Source organism: Gymnogyps californianus, chromosome 2 (genome assembly GCF_018139145.2).
Source record: "Gymnogyps californianus isolate 813 chromosome 2, ASM1813914v2, whole genome shotgun sequence".
NCBI lineage: Eukaryota > Metazoa > Chordata > Aves > Accipitriformes > Cathartidae > Gymnogyps > Gymnogyps californianus.
Window position 1 is genome coordinate 110,992,317 of NC_059472.1, and position 18,739 is coordinate 111,011,055.

Below are 18,739 nucleotides of genomic sequence, written 5' to 3' on the forward strand. Positions count from 1 at the left end.
AGGGACTTCCCAAGTGCGTGGGAAGATTCTGGGGAAGAGATACCAGGAACAAGAGCTGCATAGGAGCAAGAAAAATCCATTACTGTCCATTTGCCTGTTGTTTGATTGGAATTTTCTTTTGATGCATTAAAATATCCCTCAGTGAGATCCTCAGGCTATGCAAAACCAGCCTGACTCAAGCAATTTTGCAGTTTTCTGGGTGATTTATACCTGGTGAAGAGCTTTGCTAGCTTGCATGGAAAAGAAAGGAAGACAGTTATATGAGGAGGGCTGAGGAAACATTTTTCATGGTCAAGATAATATAAGAACAATGGGATCCCCCAACGCAGAGAATGGAGCCAAAGGGGCCACGGACCATGGAGTCAGAACAGATGCCAAAATGGAAATCTCCCTTTCCAATGGTAGTTATAGCTTCCTGGCAAACAGCTATAGGTGGGTTCAATTTTGAACCAGACAACAGGTGTGTCCTGTATCTCTCTTTTTGTTTTTTTTTTTTAATAAGTGATGTGTAAATCAAGTCAAATTAAAGCCAATACCACGCACACTCACATCATGGCAGCACCAGCAGATTCCTTTCCAATTTAAGTAGAGAAAAACAAACATGCATTGCCAGAGGCAGCTGTGTATAGTCATTCTTAACTACATCCCTTCCTTGAAATTGGAGGCATCTAAGTTTATGAGGTCCAGAATCCCATGTGATGGTTGATTTCCAGTTTTGCAGTACAAGAGAAAACCATTTTGAAATTACAAGATTGTCAAAACACAATTGAGCTCTAGAGACACGTACTCCTGAAGATTCTCGGGAAGAGCGTAGTAAATTTTGTAAATACTCTTTTTCCGCATTTATTTGTTCATTTTTAAAGGAAAAGGTACTATAACAGCTTAGATATTATCATGACAATTATTTAACTGTCTTCCAAATCATGCAAAATCAAAGGACCAAACCTTGTGAAAGGGCAAAATTTCACGATCAGACCTTGGAAGCTACAGGACTTTTTAGGCTCCCAGACACCCACCTATTTAAAGACTTCCATTTATTTCTGACTTGAAGAAGAGTTAGCAACAGTCTGTGTGTGAGTGTATGACTTAAACACTGAGAAATGGTATCTGGATTTCTGCTATTGCAGTAAGTACTAGAGGTGAGACAAAATAATATCTCTGATTATCCCTTTAGGCATTTGACAGTCAATATAGCAGAGAGGAAAACACTAAAAAAAGAAAAAGAAAGGGAAACACTGTTTGCGTGTGAACTCTGCATGAAATACGTTATGGAGTTAATAGCCTGATATTCAGCTGATTTAAACCAGCATTGTTACGTTGAAGTCAAAGAAGCTCTGCCAATTTACTGTAGCTAAGGATGTGGTGATTAGCTATTTCCATTGCTTGGAAAAGCACAGAAAAAAAGAATTTTTTTAGAAATCCTTGAACAAAACTGAGCAATATTTTACTATATCTTATGTACGTGATTCTTAGAAATGGGACAAAAAGAGCTCTTAACAAAGTAAAACCAGCAAATTTATTTGTGAATGTCGTCTGACAGTGATAAATAGTTTTCATTACTAAATAAAGTTCAGTTCAATACCAGATTATCCATTTTACGTGAAGCTGAATTCAAATTGCTGCTTTTCTCATTAAAAAAGGGATGTTCCCCTTAGATTAAAAGGAAGGTGGACTATATCAAAACCTCTTCCAATCCAGTTTCAATTCTTCCCCTACGGTGTCCCTATTCTCAATTCAGACTTATTTCTATATTTATTTAAGAAGTCACTCTTCCAGGATCTCATGATGTCTTTAGCACATGGACGGAGTATGGCGTTTGGTGCCAGGAATGCAGTGCAAGAGAAAAAAAAAAAGAAAAAAAAAGGAGAAGATCTGAAAAAAAGAACACAAAAACACAGAGAAAACAAGCAGACAAAGAAGCAAAACACACTGGGCTTCAAAAATGAGCAACCACAGTGGGGTTCCACTGCAATTTGATTATGTAATAACCTCTTTTCTTCCCCCAGAAGGTAATGCAGAGTTGTGAAGTTCAAATGTAATACAGAGGATGTTGTTAGAGTGGAAACAAAGTGACAAGCTAGTTATAATGCCAGGCCTGTTTCCGATACTTTGAGAGAAATACGGACGTTATGTGTTGAGTGTCAATTTGAGTTAGTTTTATTTAGTTCTAGGAATAGAAAGGCTTTGCCTTGCTCCAAGGGTGCACACAACAAAGGTTAGACCCTTCCCATACGCTGAGCTTACTTTAGCTGTAAATTATATACTGCAATAGAGGAGCCTGGCATGTCTTCTGTGAGTGAAGTACTGCCAAATTGGTTTGTAGAGAAGAAATGGCTCTTCTTTAATCTTTTACTTACTATTTGTCATGGATCAAATTCTTCCACCTTCTTGCAATGCATGGTGCCTTACTCTTAAGAGCGACCCTACTGCAGGATATGGTATTACTAAATTTGAGGAAGGTTTGTCAACTCTCGCCATGTTTTAATCATGGGGGTGGGACTGAGTCAAAAGTTTTGCACAGATTTTAACCTGTGTTTACTCCATAGTAAAAGGTGCTTTGGATGGCAACTGGAGTCAGAGATAGGGATCAGTACCTACCCACAGAACCAGATTGAGAAGTCTGGCAAGTTCTGGTATTTGACATTCAGCATGTGGTTTTGTGTGGATCGATGTTTAATTAACAGTACCCTGGGCCTTTCTGAATAAAATTACAAAAGACTATTCAATCATAGTTTGTCTCTCAACCAGTCTTGGAATAGGCTTGTTTCATAACTGAAGAGCTGTGCCAATTTCAGCTTATTTCTGCTAACACGCTGGGATTGTCATGACCGTGCAATGTAATATAAAGACATATTGGTAATTGGGAATACCAGGGAACAGAAGTGAGTTTTGTAATGGTTACTCTACCCATGATTTAAAAGAGAGATGAACAAAGAGTTCATGACTGATAATTCTGTTCAAAATCAATCAGATCAACCACCAATTTGTACATAAATTATTTTCTACTAAAATAATGGTATAAGGCAGCTTTCTGCAAGTGGAGAGTCTAGTATACAGATTTTTAAGGTTCTGCTTCTTTTCACTAACATTATGTCTTTCTGGGGACAAACGTTTAGGCAATTACTGTAATTATGATAAGAACTCCATTTCCCATATGAAGTACAGAAAATGAGTAGCCACACAGGACTCTGTAATTACATTTACCCCCTCTCCCCCAAGAAAATCTTTCACTCAGACAGTATGAGATTGTTTATTTGATACATCAGTGTTAAAATCATACAAACATACATGGAAGAAAATTAGGAATTAAATTATGTCTTCTCTTTGAGTCCCATTAGGGGAGCTGAAGGGAGCAAAGAGAGGACAAAGTAATGTGAACTCAGTGTGAAGGAATGTAGCTAATGTTCCTTATCTGACCTCATGCTGAGCCACAGCACCAGTGCGGAGCAGTTCTTCTATGGCATCATCCTCATACCCCAGCATGCCCTTCAGTATCTCCACTGTATGCTGTCCAACAAGCGGAGGTGGTTTCGGATGTGACACAGCAAATTCACTGTATCTGACACCTGGTCCTGTAAAAAAAGCAGATAGGAGGGAAATTATTTTCAAAAGTTACTGCCCATATTTATATTGAAGTGTCTATGTTAGTTTAAAGGAAAGTATCTCATTTTCACAGCAGTCTTATCACAGTTCTTATCACAGAAATGTGATAATCTGGAATTATAGACTAAAAAAATTCCAGTTCACAATAATGTACCAATATGCCAGTTTTAAGTAATTCACCCAAATGCAGAATTGCTGAATATTCGCCCAACATTAAGAAAGTCTTCCCATTGTTCCCTGTGGTATGTATATCGGGGTGCTCCGAGTCGTATTATGTCACAGGTCTATCACTCTCTGCTACCTAAACGACACAGGCAACGCCCAGCCCACACAACAGGATGTGGTGCAGAAATCCCCACGCTGTCTACAACAGGAGGCAGCAAAAGCATAAGAGCGCAGTGAAATACCATGTTAACACACTGTTACTGATGTCGGAGCAGCACACCGGACGATGGGAAGCACCATCTCCAGTTAGCAACAGCTCAAGTACCTCTACAGTGTGCTCCATTATTCTGCAGTGATGTAGGACTGACATCACGCACAGCAATGATATTCCACAGCTTGGTTTACATTTTCTATCAAAAATGTAGGTAGCAGCAGCTGTAAGAAAATCAAAAATGGTTTATTTACTCTGGCAAGAATAATTTCAAAGGTGGAAATGACTTAGGGAAGCTGGCAATGATACAAAGACTTTTATGTCTATTGCAGGTAGTCAGATCTCACTTTTTAGCAATCCTCTGTAGTGAACTGAACAGAGATTTCAGTGTAGTTCCCTGCAGACAAGTCGCTATACCATTATGTATTGGGTCTGGCTGAGATGGAGTTAATTTTCCCCATAGCAGCCCTCATAGTGCTGCGCTCTGTACTGGTAGCTAGAAGGGTGTTGATAACACACCAGTGCTTTGGCTACTGCTGAGCAGTGCTCTCACAGCATCAAGGCTGTCTCTCCAACATTGCTCCCCCTCACCAGTAGGCTGGGGGTGGGCAAGATCTTGGGAGGGAACACAGCCAGGACAGCTGACCCAAACTGACCAAAGGGATATTCCGTACCATATGACGTCTGCTCAGCAATAAAACCTAGGAGAAGGGGGAGGAAGGGGGAGCATTCGTTATTTACATTTGTCTGCCAGAGCAACCACTATGCGTACTGAAGGCCTGCTTCTCAGGAAGTGGCCAGGCATCTCACCTGCTGATGGGAAGCAGAGAATAAAATCTTTTGTTTTCCTTTGCTTTCGTGCGCGACCTTTGCTTTTGCTTTATCTCAACCCATGAGCCTTTTGTCATATTTTCTCTCCCCTGTCCAGTTGAGGAAGGGGAGTGATAGAGCAGCTTTGGTGGGCACCTGGCATCCAGCCAGGGTCAACCCACCACACATTACTACCAGTCTCAGAAGAGAGAATGAGCCACAAATTCACTCTGGGATCAAAACTGAGGTATGCACTCAGCGTATGCATAGAAAGACTAACTGTTTTATAGAGAAATAGAGGACAATAATTTTCTGAATTGTCAGTTGAAAACTTTAATACAAAATTCAACAACCTTTGATGCTTTGGACAATTGGCAAAAGGATTCCTCTATTCATAGTGGGTTGGGTTTGTGTAGTGGGGGAGGGGCTACAGGGGTGGCTCCTGTGAGAAGCTGCTAGAAGCTTCCCCGGCTCTAAACTCGGACCCGCCTCTGGCCAAGGCCGAGCCAATCAGCAATGGTGGTAGTGCGTCTGTGATAGCATATTTAAGAAGGGGAAAAGACTGCTAAAAAAGGGTGGGGGAAGAAGAAGATGGAGGAGGAGGAGGAGGAGGAGAAAGAAGAAGAAGAAGAAGAAGAAGAAGAAGAAGAAGAAGAGGAGGAGGAGGAGGAGGAGGAGGAAGAGGAGCAGGAGCAGGAGCAGGAGCAGGAGCTGAGCTGAGCTGAGCTACAGTGAAGAGTGGGATGTGAGAGAAACAACTATGTGGACACTGAGGTCAGTGAAGAAGGAGAGGGAGGAGGTGCTCCAGGCGCCAGAGCAGAGGTTTCCCTGCAGCCCGTGGTGAGATGGCAGGCTGTCCCCCTGCAGCCCATGGAGGTTTAACGGTGGAGCAGAGATGCCCGTGGAGGACTCCACGCTGGAGCAGGTGGCTGGGCCCAGAAAAGGCCATGAATCTGTGGGAAAGCCCATGCTGGAGCAGTTTGCGGAGGACTGCAGTGCGTGGAAAGGACTTGCATTGGAGAAACTCGTGGAGGGCTGATCCCTGTGAGAGGGACCCCATGCTGGAGCAGGGGAAAAGTGTGAGGAATCCTCCCCCCGAAGAGGAAGGAGCAGCAGAAACAGCATGTGATGAACTGACCGCAACCCCCATTCTCCGTCCCCCTGCGCCACTCCGGGGGAGGAGGTAGAGGAATCGGGAGCAAAGCTGAGCCCGGGAAGAAGGGGGCGGGTGGGGAAGGTGTGTTTTTAAGATATGGTTCTATTTCTCATCATCCTACTCTGATTTGGTTGGTAACAAATTAAATTGGTTTATTTTTCCCCAAAATTGAGTTTGTTTTGCCTGTGACCATAAGTGGTGAGTGATCCCTCCCTGCCCTTGTCTCAACCCATGAGCTTTTTGTATTTTCTCCTCCCCATCCCGCTGTGGGGGAGGAGTGCACAAGTGGCTGCGTGGTGCTTTGTTGCCGGCTGGGCTTAAACCCATAGTTATGGTCTTTATTATATCATCAAAAAGAATTTACAGAAAAAGTTATATATAGTCATGTCTTTGCCTATGACAAGACAGCTTTACTTAGAAATGCAAAGAAATACATAGAGCCTTTTAATAGGCAGAACAGTGTTTGACATACTTCTGAAGAAACAGAGTATCAACCAGCAAGGGAAATGAACCACAGCAAGAAGTCATCATATAAGGGCATGAGTAGGCAAGTTCACTACTTGAAGTTACTACTTATTTGAGGAGAGATGCTGACAAAGTTCATGCCAAAATATGCCATTTTTTTTAACAGTCTTCATCAACTGTAATCAAATGGTTAATACGGTAAAGGTATCCACCTCCAAGCAGGACAAAATAAGATAAAAGGTGCTTAGAAAAACAGTTTTTTTCAAGCTGATTTGGTACGTTCCTGATGAGTATGCTCCTGGAAGAGGTCAGGTACGGTTCCTGTGTTTAAAAAGGAAAGGAGGTAGAATTGGGGAATTGTGGACCAAATCATTTAACTTCAAGTTCCATTAAATACTGGAACAAATAATCACAATGAAAGTACTTAGGAGATGAGTAACAGCCAGCATGTATCTATTAAGAACAAACAGTGTACTCTCGATCTCTTCTCCTTCAACCAGGAGAAAGGCTGGAGGTGAGATACTTCCCATCTAACTTTAGATGCCAATAGCCTAGATATAGATGTTTAGTTGCTTAGACTTCCTTTGGAGTCACTGCAGATGAAAAGACACAGTTACAGTGTAGTAGTTCTAAGACACTGGTAAATGACTAAACCTGGCCAGATGAATTGTGATCACCTATGCTTCTCCATAAAGGAGAGGGTAGACAAGTACCTTAGATGCAGACTTCTAGCACCCAGACATCTAAAGTCAGGTGAAATGACCCTCCAACCACTAAGATACCAGATCAAGATTTGAGTTTCAGCAAGAAAATTCTCTGCTATTTTCCATAAACTCACTAAAGAAATGTGGTCTAGGTAAATCCAAAGCCAGGTGCAATATTGAGAGGGAAATCATATTCAGAGAATTGCTACCTGGGATCTTCTAAAACAGAAGAACATTTCAAGTGAGCTCCAGAGGAATCTGTTCAGGATGAATAATCGGTATATTTTTAGAGGGTTGGCTGATGGAACTCAGATCATACCTGCTCAGGTTTCTGAGGACTTCAAGCTAAAACTGACTGTGAAGCAGATTTCACAACAACCTGGCTACACTAGAGAAATCGTCTGATAGAACAGGGTGATATTCAATAATATCAAGGGGAAGGAACTACATTTAATTATATAAATACAGGGCATGGCACAAATAGCAAGGTAGGAATAGCTAGGGGTTATTCTAGATCACAAAGTGAAGATGAGTCAACAACATCATGCTGTTGCGAAAAAGACAAGTGTCATACAGGGATGTACAAACAAGAGAGAAGCCTGCAGGACATATGAAATAATCTTTTTGCTCTAGTGAGAGCTGGCAGGTCACAGCTGGAGCAGTGTCTGGTGTGGGGCCCCCACTACACAGCCATCTGGAACACCTGAAGAGGTTCTATAAGACAGCAACCAAAATGATCAGAGAAAACATGACAGACTGAACAAAGTGGAATTGTGGACCTAAAGAAAAAGGCCAGGGAAAAACGTCTTCAAAACTGTCTTCAAAAAATGTAAAAAATAACCAACAACAAAAAAACCCCCAAACCCTCCAAAAATCCATGCGATCTTCCTGCAAGGAGGAAGTAAATCCTTTTTTCATGTCCATGATGAATGAGAAATAATTTATTTAAATTGCAACAAAGGAAACTGAAGTTAGGTACTAGAAAATAAACTTTTATAATGGTAGGGGTAGCAAAATGCTGAAACAGGCCGTGCGAGGAGGCTGTGGAGTTCTTATCAATCAGGTCTTTAGGAAGAAGAATTATTCTAGCATAGCTGATCCTACAGCTGATCCCTGGGACTTGCTGATGGATTAGATGATCTCTCACAGTTCCTTTCACCCAGTAATATTAATGAAAGCTAAGAAACAGCTCACGTATTAATTTCTCTTCCTAGGACTGACTGAGGGCTGAACTGGCGCTAGTGCAAGCCACAGGAATGATCTATCTGTGCCAACTGAAATGCTTCTGAAGATAATTTCAGAGCAAAAATGCCCCTTAGAGATTTATTAGTCTAGAAATTCAACATAGCCACAAAACTATTAGGCAATTTCTATTAAAAAATATAATAATATATAGATATAAAGCAATCTTATTTCAGGTGTGTGTATCTGAGAACTCTTTATACCAAGAAACCAGCAAATCCTCAAAGGAACTAGTTTAGTAGCTATACACTTTTCACTTGCTTGTGCAAATTTTTGCTAGTATAAAAATTGCGTATCTCAAACCCTGGGAGTTTTTGCAGTGATATCAAAAGACACACAGAATAAAACCTCTAATGAGAGAAAAACAAAATTGACATTAAGTGTACAACAGGCATAGAATGCTTCACACTTCCCAAAGAAATTAATCTTACAAACTAGAGCATGCTAGAAAACTGCACAGCAATTATAAAACTAGTGTCTTCCTTGAGCTTTTATTGTTTGATGCATAATTCATCACGCTACTTTTCACTTTGATAGAATTATAAAGTTATCTACATTCATTCAAAGGAGCTACTTGCTAATGATCCATCATTAGCAATTCCCTGTTCTTTCCTTGTGTAACTTCTACTTGGCTTCTGTGTCAATTAGGAGGGTGCAAAGCTTGCCAGTCAGGCTTCAGCAATCCCACGCTCCTACCGAACAACGCTCCCAGAGAGCAACCAGCAGAATGCTATGCAAATGCTAATTAAACACAACTGCCTTATGAGGAAACCATCCCTTGAGGCAGAGAGAGGTGAACTGCTTTAATTAAGGTCAGAAGCATTTGCATGTGGGTGAGTTACAGGGAGCCTTGCAGATGAAAACAGGCCTTTGCTGGGGTAAAAGCGGGGTTACCGGTTGGAGGAGGTAAGACAGCAGTCACCTGTGAATCCTGGCTGTAAGCAGAACACTATACTCAACTCAGCCATGAAGTTAAAGGGACACATATGGTCACCTGAAAAAAGCAATGAAGGAATGAGTGGTAGCTGTGATTTACCTTTGTCCTGTTAAACTAAAACGAACCTGTTTCTCTTTTTATTTGATTATCATTGCCAGTAAACCGAAGAGCTCTTTCACCACATTTAAATTCTAGGCTAATCTTCTTTTATTATTATTATCATTTTGACTTTGGTACATTGCTAAAATACATGCTGTGCACACCACGTAACGTATAAGAGTTAATAGTGCAACAATAAATCAAAATTTGTACCAGCAGCAACCACAATGACAACTGTACCAAGATATCTTGAAGACTTACCCGGTACTTGAACTCAACATCATCATAAGAAATTCTATTTCTTTGGTGCCTATCTACTACAGTGTTGCTAGGCATCAAACTGAGCTATTAGGTTAAGACATACCAAACACATTAAAGCAAAAGACAAAAATGAGAAAAAACCATCGAAACAGGTCCACAGGAAGGGTCATGCAAGAATGAAATGCCTTTGAACGTTCACGCTAAACAGGTGAAACACGCAGCAGTCTTTGCAATGTGTCACTGGGCATTGCTGAGATTTGGGACTGCAGAAGCAAAGTCAGTTTTACTCTACAAGTAGCAGAAATTAAAGCTGAATTTGAATGATATTAAAGGTGCAAAGCACAGTATAAAAAAGTGGATAAAGGTAATAATCTTTGCTTTGTCCTGACAAACAGCAGTCCTGCAGCATTTTGCAGCAGTCACCGGATAACAGTTTTTCTACAGCACAGGTTAGACCATATTGAAGCAATCTAACTCTAAAACTATGTAGAGGGAATCGGGCCTGGGGACAGCCAAGCTGAGGGAGAAGTCATGATTATTTGTTATTATTCAAGTGGGACAAGGAAAAGAAAGGGGATGCTTGAGCTAATGTATGTGTATACATTCTGCTTGCAACATATCTACATTTTCAAAAAAGAGCAACGAGAAACCCAACACCACGCATTAGTTATTTCTACCCCAGCTCACCATGTAGTTTATATACATGTAGGAATCACATGAAAACAAACCAAACACTTGTGCCTCTTCCAATAACATGGTGTTGCTACATAACAGTTTTGCAATTCCAATGAAATATCATCAACAGTCAACAGCGATCGCCCAGAGCCAATACATTTGCACCCAGATCCCATATACGCTACAGGTCAAGTGTTTGGAGCATGCAATCAGCTGGTTATGAAACTGGCCTAAAGGAGGATCAGCAGGAAACAAGCAGTGACTTTTAAGGCAATGAAAAGGAAAACAATACAGAGTAAGTCAGCAAGAGGGGCTTCATGGCTGCCATGAAGGATATTTGGGCATTAGAAGTGATGTGTGCAGGGTTATGTTACCAGGAGTAGACCAGGGAGACTTCATTTTGAGTGTCTGGTCTCTTCCCTTTGGTCTCAGCCATGACTTCTGTCAATCCGTTATTCACAGCTGAGAAGATGGCGTGCCCGAGCACACAGTACAGCCCAGCTTGGCTACACTGCCTTTACACCAGGCTTCCTTCCCTTGATGAAACACAAAGTAGAAAAGTACACACAGACAAAAAACCTCATTAAAAAGTCCTGCTAGTACGAGTAGTGCACACAGGCTTCAAGGAAATCTCCAGAATGAATGATCCGCTCCATCTTAACTGGGGAACTCCCACATTTTTCTATTTCTTACCACAGGTCTGAAAGTTTGGGAGCTTGGGGGACTTTTCAGGAATCTATTTAATCGCTGGGAAAAATCCTTTCCGTTTGCATTACATTAGAGCTGGTGATTTACCTTGTAAGAACAACTCTTAATAGATTTGAAAAAAAGCAATTAAGGAGATAATATTCAAAGACTTGCTCCTCCTTCCCTCACTGCAGCTTCCACTTCCCCCCGCCTTAAAGCACAGCCACACAAAGTGTTCACTTGGCATCCAGCACAGCTGAGAGGGTGGAAAACTTTGGCAGGATGAGTAGGAATGAGTAACTGAGACTGGAAAGGATGGACAAACTTTTTCAAATGGTAATAAATAAAAGTAAACCCTGTTCTAGGTGCCATACAAACACAGATATAAATAAATCAGTAAATAGTAGCAGTAAACAGTAAAATCAGTAGGGCAGTAAACAGTATCAATACAAGAAATATCTACAAACCATCTGTTTACCTTTTCTCATTCGGCCAATGCTGACTGCGATGGGAGAGCTATGAGGACTGTCCAACATCACAAGAGTCGAGAATGTAAAAACTGAAGCATTGTGAGGGGAATGAGTTGGCAGAGACCATAAGCATAGTTTGTGTGATAGCCATAGATGAGTGTCTAAAAATCAGGCCACTTTTAAACCCACACTTAGGCATTCAAAGCATCCATTACATAATTCTTAAAACCCTTTGCCAAGTACATTTATAAAAGTACTGTCTTACCTGAAGCTGCATATATAGAAATGCATTAAAAAACATTTTATGTATTTCCTATCAACCAACATCCTGAATATAATCAGTGTAAATACCACTCAACATTTATATAATGCTTTACATTTTCAAAGTGTCAGCATACTAACTGTACCTAATTAATCTTGCATGACTGTTGGAGTAAAGGAAATCATTTATCAGTCACTCTGGTTGCATATTTGAGAGTAATCCCGCATAATTACACCATTCAAATAATGCAATTTTGCGAGAGGACTCTTGGCACCAAAAAGGTTTAAGAAAGTTGCAGTAAGGTGGTGTCTACTGCTTCCCACGTGTATCACCTCACAACACTGAAAATTTGGCCTAACTTTTTGTACAGACTCACATGGTCCCACTCCTTCCCGAAACCCCCAAAGACCTTAAAAGAAGATTCAAAGAAAGACAGGAAGGAAGATGACTAGTAAGAATACCCAGAGGTAGCAATTTTAAAGAACCGTAAATTCCCTAGGTAATAATCTGTAGCTCCATTTCCTAAGGAAACAAGTTTACGTGGCTGTGCTGTCTTTCTAATCATCTGTTTGTCTGCCTTGTCCCCGCCACACACGGTAACTTCTGAACCTGTCAATCTTGACAAAAGTGTAGAAATCCCAAAATTAAGTTCTTACCAGTGTTGTGAAAATTGGCAACTGCTGAAGGACAGACACCCAAATTACTGCCCTGATGACATCAAAAAACCCAAAGAACCTAGCTGTTATATATTCTGTTTGGCTGCAAATGGCTCACCAGTAAGTACAGACACAGCTCTGTAAGAGTCGCCTAGCACATACTGTCCTTCGCTGGGGAGACAAGGCATAAAGGACATGAGAAAAGTTCAGGTTATCATAAGGATTACATATAGGGTTTAAAAAGGATGTAAATCTGAAGGAAAACAATATTTACTTCCAGTGTTCATGGAACAACTGCTAGGCATCTTTTCTACAGTACTGTGGAAGGTGTATTCAGGCTGTGTAAGCCCAAAGCAAGGCAGCTAGAGACTTCTAGTTTAACATAAATAGCTCTTGCAGAAAGGAGCTGAAGAACTAGATGGCAAAGAAGAGTAACTGGGAGAAGCCCTGCAAAACTCTAAAAGGAAAAACGTACAGAGGCAAGCCTAAACTACTGAAAACCCAAGCTAAAAACACAATTTGTCTCAAGTCATAATCTAATCAATACAAAACTCGATATATAATCCCACCACAGGATGCGGGTTAACCACAGGATGTGTACCTAATGCAGAAATTACGGGGTGAGGCTGAAAGGCTTGTGCTACGCAGGAGGTCAGGCTATATGATCATAATGGTTATTTCTGGGCATAAAACATATGAATTTCTGAAATGCCTATAAGCAAAACTGTTTCCACACAACAGGGCTGGGGTTAAGATGGCCTACCTGAACCTCCTCTGATACTTAGGAGGTCAAGCTACATATTGTTTCACATAGACATCTTTACTGTAAACCCAAAGGCCTTCATTACTGTATCTTAAGGAGAATAATTAGTGAGAAGTGTACTCCTAGTATGGAACAAGAAAAATCAAAATGCTACCTAAAATGAGCCTCTTGTAAGGACAGAGAATTGCCTAGTTGCAACACACTCACATGATCCTGGAAGCTGAATCATGCCCCCAGCTGCGCAGGAAGGCAAGAAGCTCCTTAGGGCCCTCCTACTGAGCCTGGTGAAAACTATTTCCAAGTCCCATGCCTTGTGGTTAGTGTGACCCTGCATGTTGGAATAAGACACGCCAGCCAACCCAGAAAGTGTCTGTATCTCCTCAGTACACCAATTTGTCCTTTCCTGTGTCCTGTCTCCAGCTATAAGTTAGATTCTTTGGCTCTTCAGAGACCCCAAAAGTAATCCTCTTGGCCAGCTGTGCATCATCAGAGTGGGAGCAGATGAACGCTTCCTTGCAGATGAGCACTTCCTTACTCTTTAGGCAACCAGCCGAAGCCCAGATACCTGAAGTTGATTCTAGTCTCTTAATTCAGAGATGCAAGACAATGCACACTGAAGAACATACACAGCCTGATCCTAAGGCTGGGTAAAATTTTCTCTCCAATCTCTTACTCGCTAAAGTGGTACTTTTTCAGGGTAGGAGGCTTTAAGCTTTTTCCAAACAACTGGTAAAAATAAATAAAAATTAAAAAACTTTGGGCCTTCTTTTAACACAAATTTGAAAGAATATTCAAAACATTCTCCTAAGCAACTTCTGAAAATGCGTTTATTGCTCCCAAACACCCTGACAAGGTTCACAAGTCTGATCTTCCAGCTCTTAGGGAACATTTTTCTGTGGCCTGCCCTTGAAGTCTTTGTTGTGTTATTTCTGTACCTTTCTGTAAGCGTGGACATCAGAACAGGGCACAGATTATTGCACAGAAGAAAAAGCATTTTTCTATGTCCCCTTTTTATACCTCTAAAGAGCAGACCAGCTCTTTTCAGTACACCTTGTAATGGGAATTTATGTTAAAATGATTATTTGTGATGGCTCCAATCATGCTTCTCGTAAATCTCTTTTCAAAACCAGAGGTGTCTGTTCCACAGGTCTACCTGGCATTCCTGTCCGATGGTATTAAAACCCACTGTAACAACTCCTTTGGCAGCAATAGTCGATAGCCAGAATAGAAAGTGAGCTGGGTGGCAAATGGTTCATGACAGCAGCAGTCTATCACATTGCTTTGCTTTAGTTCCCTAACCTCACCACAACCCATCTGTATATTAGTACAGATGATTTATTCATTTATTTAGGATGATTAATGTCTTACGACATCCATCTTAGCCTGTTAAGAAAAAGAAACTGAGAAATGAAAGCCTTCTTCAGTCCACCTGTAGCAGAACTATTTTCAATCACTTCTTAAGACTTTTACATTGACTAATTTTTCCTCAACAATCCCTTGTTTTGGTCAAAGGATTAAGTCTCAGAAGGGGTGTATTGTTATAAAAAGGCAAAGATCAGACATGTAGTTAGATGTCAAGTCATGTGTCTGCCATGTGCTGTATGTGTATTGCCACGCACATTTATTCCACACATCTTTAGACTGTTCCTCTGTGGCCACAATACACAGGCATATAAACCTTCACATTTGGAAAATTCAACAGTCGGTCGATACTTTCTTGCCTGGTTAGTGACCCACACCAAGTAAGTATCTGCTGAGTGAGTACTAAAATAATGGAAAAAGCCATCAGCTGCAGCACAGCCAAGGAAATTCTGGTGGTTGAAATTCTTCAGCACAGACGACAGCCAGGTAACTCTATGTTTGAGCACCATGAAAATATTTGGAACTCAATTCTCAAGCAAGGCATCTGTGATTAAGTAGGGCTGAGCACTATGCACAGCCTGATCATTCTTCCAAAAGCTCTCCCACTCCACCCTCCATTTACTTCTGCTGTCCCTTGTGCAGCAGAACGCGGCCAGTTCCAGTGCACAGGGACTTTCCCTGGCAAAGGAAGATGGGAAGGGATTTGATACTTTGTTTTGGATTACTTGAAGAACTGCAAATTACATTTTTAGCTCTTTTTGGGTAAGGTGCCCAGACTCCTTGAGGCATAGGCTACTAAAAATGCTGGCTGAGTTTCGAAAAGCACTGTGCAATCTGGGATGACTCTGTTTTTGAGTGTCATACTTGAGACATCTTTAAAGGGGCCCAGTTTCCAGAAAAAGCTGAGGACATCTGAAAATCTTTCTCTTTCAGGATGTCTCAATTTGACTGTGCAGAGACATCTGGTATTCAAAGTAGACAAGAAGAGTGAGTATCCCTTCACTGAGCAGAGGAAAGCAAAACTCTAGACATATAACTCCGTTTAGCCACTTCTTTTTCCCTATTTCCTATTTAAAAGCAATCATCAGGTTAATCTTAAGTTCTTTAAAGGGAAACAGAGTGCTTAAATTGGAGTCTGGGAGTGGGACTAGAGAGAGGGCACACTGCAGATTAGGCTGGTTTTTTCCACCGATTTATAAGTGACAATTTGATCAATTCTGTCTCAGTGTGAAGGACTGGGAACAGCTTTTTGGCTTTCCACTGTCTGCTGCCAATCCCTGACATGTGATATTCAGCTCATCGACTTGCAAATATCAAAGCAGTATGGGGCAGGAGAAACAGCTGTTTCAAACCAAGCAGCCTTCAGTTTGTATTTTGGTTGTGCGGGCATAGCGATGTAAGCGTGTGTATGTCAGTTAAGTATAGGCTGTTTCTGTATCTAAGTTCTTGTGGTTTCTAACATTTGCCAGCCTTTACTCCGTCAGAAGGGATTTCAGTGTTGCATTCTACCCTACAATGGGCAAAAGAGTCAGAAATCATCTCTCCTTGCCCACAAAGATTAGAGTAGGATTAAGAAACAGAAATTTAAGAGTCAGACACACCCATGAAGAGGAATGAGGCACAAGGTTAGGAAGCCATCCAAAGCTCGGTTCCTTATCCCCTTACTAAACTAAACTAAAACGTCTCTTTTTGCTCAAGAAGACAGCTGAAAAGCTGGGGAACAAAAATTAAAATCAGATTGAAACCAGCCATGCCTAAGCAATATCCCATCTTAAATGTGCGCAGATCAGTTTCATTAAAATATTTCCCCATTCTCTCTTTTTCCACCTCCTAATACTTTGGCTGTTTCCTTTAGCTCCTCTTTAAACTGCAAAGCAAAATGCTTTTACTGACATGGTTTGTAATTTTGAAGCCCTAATCTCAAGCAGCAGGTGCTTAGTTTTAATGGAATTTTTCCATCCCTGAATGTCTGGGAGCATCAGTAGCACCTCCCTCCTACACAGCCCCTCACCTTTGATCCTTTGCCATTTGTACTTGTGGGTTTTCATTTACTGTATTTCTTCTGCTTTCCACAATCTGCTTTTTCACTGCAAACCCTTCGACCTCTCCTCTCCTTTCTTTTACCTCATACGATTGGTAAGTGCTGTCTCCTAAAAATCCTTATAAAATATGAAGGGCCTTGCTGCCTCTGGCCTCACTATCTCTGGTCTCATTTTCAGCAGCGCTGTGTCTACTTTACACTGCACTGGCAATTTAAAAGGGCCTTAGAGTGGCTGTAAACATTTGCATCGCAAGAACAATTATATTTTAATTGCCAGAGGTCCTAGGGCTTCTCTGCACAAAAACACTGGAACCAAAATAACAGTTGGTTTTACTTCATACAATTAGTTATTTTGGAGCAAGTCTGTGTGTGGGCACTTTTGTTCCATACTAACAGTTTTTGTTTCTATTTAATTTTAGCTTTTTGGTTAATCTGATTTTAGTTAATTTTCTCTTATAATTTCGTATTTTGAGATAATGTAAATGATTTTGTACAGGCATAATCTCAAGCAAAATCCAAGGGAAAAGCATCCACATTCAGTTTGCAATGACATATCTAAAAGCATGGATTAAAAGTAGCTGTGTCAACTCCAGTTTGTGGAAAAAAATGGGATTCACATCCTAACATTAGAACTAGAGATGCTGTAGTAAGTGAATGCCTGCTCTGCCTTGGTGCTGGTAGATTGTTCCCGAACACAGTAGAATTTAACAAAGTCTAATCATCAGTTGTTTCTTATATCCAGGAACGCATCTCCCTAGTTTGTGCTTCAGTTAGTCTACCAAGTGTATTTGTATTTGGCTATTAAAAAATAGTTTCTTTTTATCTTCATTTGCCTTTCTATTGCTTATCAGATACACATGCATATCGGTATATAGCTCTTGCTCAAAAAGCAACAACATGCTGCAGAAATGACCATAACCTTATTTCCTAATAACTTGACACAAATTTGACTGAAAACTCTGCCTTTTAAAATATGAGTCTGCATTGTGCAGCAGTAAATCACAAGGGCTCACATAGCTTTCTCATAACTAAATTTTAATTTTTTCCATTCTTAACAAGCCAACCCAATTCCAGAAAGTCATACCAGCCACTTCCTTAATCCACAAAGCTCAGAGGCTATCTTCTGCACTGACAGCATGCAAAAATGTTTAATGCTAACACAAATACCTTTCATAGATTATTCTGATTCTCAGGCTGATTTCTAAGCCAGCTGTTCTCTGCCTGATTCAATGTGCAGATTTCATTTTAAAACACAGAATATTCCCTGGTTACCTGCCATATAACTAGATCTTACAGGTGTAGGGCATGTTTGTAATGCTTGTTCATCCACTTGCAGGAAAAAAAATCATAAAATAAAAAACTTTGTGTAGCTTTCCTGGATTCTAATGTTTTCTCCCCAACTTTCAGATACTGTATCAACTGAAGAATGCCAGGAATTACTTCATGCTTTATATATGTACCTGTTACAGATTATATTCATTAATTTCAAAGCCAGCTGCTATTTTTGCTTGAAGTAATACTTGATGGTACACTTTTTTAATATATATACATATATAAAAGAACTGCTTGCTATGACATACAAACATTTAAATCTACCTTGATTATAGATCTATTACTGCTTTGTGCTTTTTCACCTAAGTAGGGTAACTAGCTTCCTGCTCCTCCTGGGGCTTATTCTCTGTATAGCAATTTTGACAAACAAGTAATACCAAATACAAAAGAAAATGGTGAAAATGTAAGAAACACATCAGAAGAAACTAATAATCATCTAATAGTAAGGTCAAACGTAGTACAGACTGCAGAGTTGGGAGTCCAAACAGTTGGATTTGGCTCCTTGCTCTATCACCAATCAACACTGTGATCACAGGCAAATCACGTTCCCTTGCCATATCCTTTTATTTCCTGTACAGTTGTGTTAGCCTTGCCTATTTAGATTATAAAATGTTAGGGACTGGAGTCGTCTCTTACTATTTGTTTATACAGTGTCTGACACAACGGGCCCCACTTTGTATTGGAATGAAATACAAATAATAATTTTCTGATATCCTGTCTCCCAGAGCTGCTTCAGAGGAGCATGAACCACTGTCCCAAGTTATATCTGATAAATTGTGCATTACTCTGTTGTGGGAGAGATTTCTTTCTAATCCGAAATCCATCTGTCTTGCTGTGC

At 40.6% G+C, this 18,739-nt stretch overlaps 1 protein-coding gene across 1 annotated transcript in view; it reads right to left on the reverse strand.

Annotated features, from left to right (window-relative positions):
• Positions 1 to 3,241: 3,241 nt before the first annotated feature.
• The window catches only part of SUGCT (succinyl-CoA:glutarate-CoA transferase), a 336,652-nt gene continuing 321,154 nt past the window's right edge, over positions 3,242 to 18,739 (reverse strand). Inside the window, exon 14 of the mRNA XM_050891832.1 lies at positions 3,242 to 3,572. Coding sequence (XP_050747789.1) covers positions 3,409 to 3,572 — 164 coding nt within the window. The 3' untranslated portion in view covers positions 3,242 to 3,408. The remainder of the gene's footprint in view (positions 3,573 to 18,739) is intronic.